This window comes from Salvia hispanica, chromosome 2, assembly GCF_023119035.1.
Source record: "Salvia hispanica cultivar TCC Black 2014 chromosome 2, UniMelb_Shisp_WGS_1.0, whole genome shotgun sequence".
Lineage (NCBI taxonomy): Eukaryota > Viridiplantae > Streptophyta > Magnoliopsida > Lamiales > Lamiaceae > Salvia > Salvia hispanica.
This window is the reverse complement of record NC_062966.1, coordinates 21,911,480-21,914,312: the sequence shown is the minus strand read 5'-3', so window position 1 is coordinate 21,914,312 and position 2,833 is coordinate 21,911,480. Positions and strand designations below refer to the sequence as shown.

General features: G+C 31.9%; 1 protein-coding gene across 1 annotated transcript; it reads left to right on the top strand.

The window, feature by feature from the left end:
* The first annotated feature begins 233 nt into the window (after window positions 1–233).
* LOC125203841 (auxin-induced protein 22C-like) lies at window positions 234–2,392 on the top strand. The gene is made up of 3 exons (XM_048102325.1): window positions 234–597; window positions 1,226–1,319; window positions 2,041–2,392. The coding sequence occupies exons 1-3, from the start codon at window positions 285–287 to the stop codon at window positions 2,138–2,140; spliced, it is 507 nt and encodes a 168-aa protein (XP_047958282.1). The 5' UTR covers window positions 234–284; the 3' UTR covers window positions 2,141–2,392.
* Window positions 2,393–2,833: the final 441 nt, after the last annotated feature.

Here is a 2,833-nt window from a genome sequence, read left to right as displayed (position 1 = left end):
TCCCTCCCATCCAACGCCTCAGATCAAACCCTAGACCCCATCCCCGCCCCACAGCCGTCCGATCTTCCCATACACAACTTTAATCTTGCCGGCTCATTCAAGTGCTACATCAAACAAACACTCCCCCACCTTTGTTTCTCATGTGACCGACCAATTAGCCTCAATTGACCTGGCATTTCCATGTATATAATCATAATAAACCTATCTCTTCTTCTTCACTTCAAACTTCAAACAAACTCAATTTTTTTCTTAATTATATTCCAACTAATTTTATTTGAAAAGAGATGGCGAAAATTTGCTCGGGGCTTGAGACTGAGCTGAGGCTGGGGCTCCCCGGTGGGGGCGGGGGGAAGGAGAAGAAGAGGGTGTTTTCTGATATTTGCGAGGAGGAGGGGAAGGAGGAGGTGAGGAAGAATCAGGTGGTGGGGTGGCCGCCGGTGTGCTCGTACCGACGGAAAAATGGTTGTGGGATGAAAATGTATGTGAAAGTTAGTGTGGATGGAGCTCCCTTTTTGAGGAAGATTGATTTGAGTAATTATAAAGATTATTCTCATCTTGTTAGGGCTCTTGAAGAGCTCTTTGGATGCTTTGGGATTGGTTAGTTTCTATGTTTTCCTTCTTTAGTTAATGTCTTTTTTGTTATTAGTATTAATTTTGTTGGATTAGTTAGCTTTGAGATGGAGTTTTGGGTCTTGAAATATTGCCATGCAAAATTGCATTTTAAATAATTAGGTATTTATAATGTGATATGCATATGTTAATTTCATGAGATCCATAACTTAATAGACTAGGTTTAAGTGCATTGGCCTAATTGAAACTGCCTAAACATTAGTTAGAATATAAGATCTATGTTAAAAAGGATTCGAATTCAGTTTGATTTTTATGTTAGGTCTAGTTAAACATGCCATGTTTTATTTATGAGGCTAATCAATGTAATGATATGGTATGTCCTATCAATAATTATGTTCTTAATAAAATAGATATAATTATGTATGAAATGAAATTTTGAGTGGATAATTGTACTAATACTTTAAGCCTAATTGAAAAAATATTAAATTGTATGGGAATATATATTGTCGGCGAAAGGACAGGCAAAATGTACGCAAAATGTGATGATTAGGGAATAAAATTATGGGAGGCATGATAAAGAAACTTGTTTTTATACTATTAGTAATTGATAATCATAAATCAAAGTGTTTATGGTTTTGGTTTGAAATGTAAACAGGAGAAGCATTGAAAGATGCAGAAAATTGTGAGTACGTTCCAATCTATGAAGACAAAGATGGAGATTGGATGCTTCTTGGAGATGTCCCTTGGGAGTAAGTCTCTCTCTCTCTTAATTTATATTTTTATATTTTAATAGTCGAAACAAAAATAAACATTTACGAGCATTTCACACACAAGATGATGTAATTTCATTTCAAACTATAGTATATTTTCAGTCCATATACAAGGGAATAAGGTAAAAAATATGTAGTACAAAGGTTAAATTAAATAACTATATGAGGTAATTTATTATGTTGACTTTCTTGATTTTGAGCCGGTCCTACAATGTGAACTTGAAAGTCTTGTTAGAATAGTTAAATTTAATCCATAGTAGGTAAAGAATAGAAAAGAAGCACCAAGTATAGCATAAAAAGTTGTGTAATTAAGGCCATCTCACCTTAAAGTAAGTCAATGATTTAAATTCAAATTAACTCAACAACAAATTTTATGTCACCATATTGGAAATTAATTAACTGAATCAAGTTAAGAAAAATTTGAATTAACTAAAAATCATTATGGATTATAGATCATTATTATATGATCCACTATACAAAATATTACCACAATAGAAGCATTAGTATATTTGTAAAAACTCCAAGTCAATCCAGACATCATCATATATGTAGAAATGTTATGCAGTCCCACATTTCCCACCAAACACAATAATCACCTAGTGTGTAAATAATTATAGTATTTCTTCTTTATTTGCTCTAAAATATGCATTACTGAAAAACTTAATATATTAAATTAAACAAATGTGTATTATTTTTGTAGGATGTTTGCAGAGTCATGCAAGAGGCTGAGGGTGATGAAGAGATCAGATGCTAAGAAAATCGCAAAAGATCTTCTCAAGGGACTTGCCACAGAAGATTAGGGATAATTAATTAGGAAATGAAGGGTATATCTGTCATTGTACCACCCTTGGTGATAATCTTTATCTGTATTATTATTTTCTAGAATTTATTGAACAATAGTTGAGAAATAACTATTTACAGACTTCGGATACTTATATGAGTCAAGTTTACTTTTATTTTTGTGATAGTTTGTTTTGTTCTATGTATGTTGGTTAATTCGAGGTATTTGTTGTGATTCAAATTTATGCAATTTCTATTTGTTTGGATTTTAATTATTTTCTTTACTAAATTCTCACTCTCTCATTCATCCTTTTTTATGTGAAATCTGAATTAGATATACAATTACTGTGCATTAATTCTATAGTGGTAGAATACTATGCCAAAAGTCTCGAATTCAAATACATTTTGACACATCCTAAAAAAATTTCTATGTATTTATTAGTACTACTACTCTAGCTGGGCCTTGATTATCTGGACTGGTTATATATAGAAATAAGTAAAAGGGTTAATTGGAAATAGACAATGCATCCTAAAATAAGATATATCCAGCTACTATTATATCTTCCAGCTAGGTGAATTAAATGAGATCTATTTTAAAATAGCAGTTTTTCTTATCTTTTTTTTACAAAATATATTAGTACTCGGTCTCCTACTACACATCTGAATAGGGATCATATATAGTTGTTGCATGTGTGTCAATAACCTAATTTAGT

Coding starts and splice junctions, on each gene's coding strand:
- LOC125203841 (XM_048102325.1), top strand. CDS start 285: ATGGCGAAAATTTGCTCGGGGCTTGAGACTGAGCTGAGGCTGGGGCTC. Junction 598..1,225: donor CTTTGGATGCTTTGGGATTG/GTTAGTTTCTAT, acceptor AAATGTAAACAG/GAGAAGCATTGAAAGATGCA. Junction 1,320..2,040: donor CTTGGAGATGTCCCTTGGGA/GTAAGTCTCTCT, acceptor TTATTTTTGTAG/GATGTTTGCAGAGTCATGCA.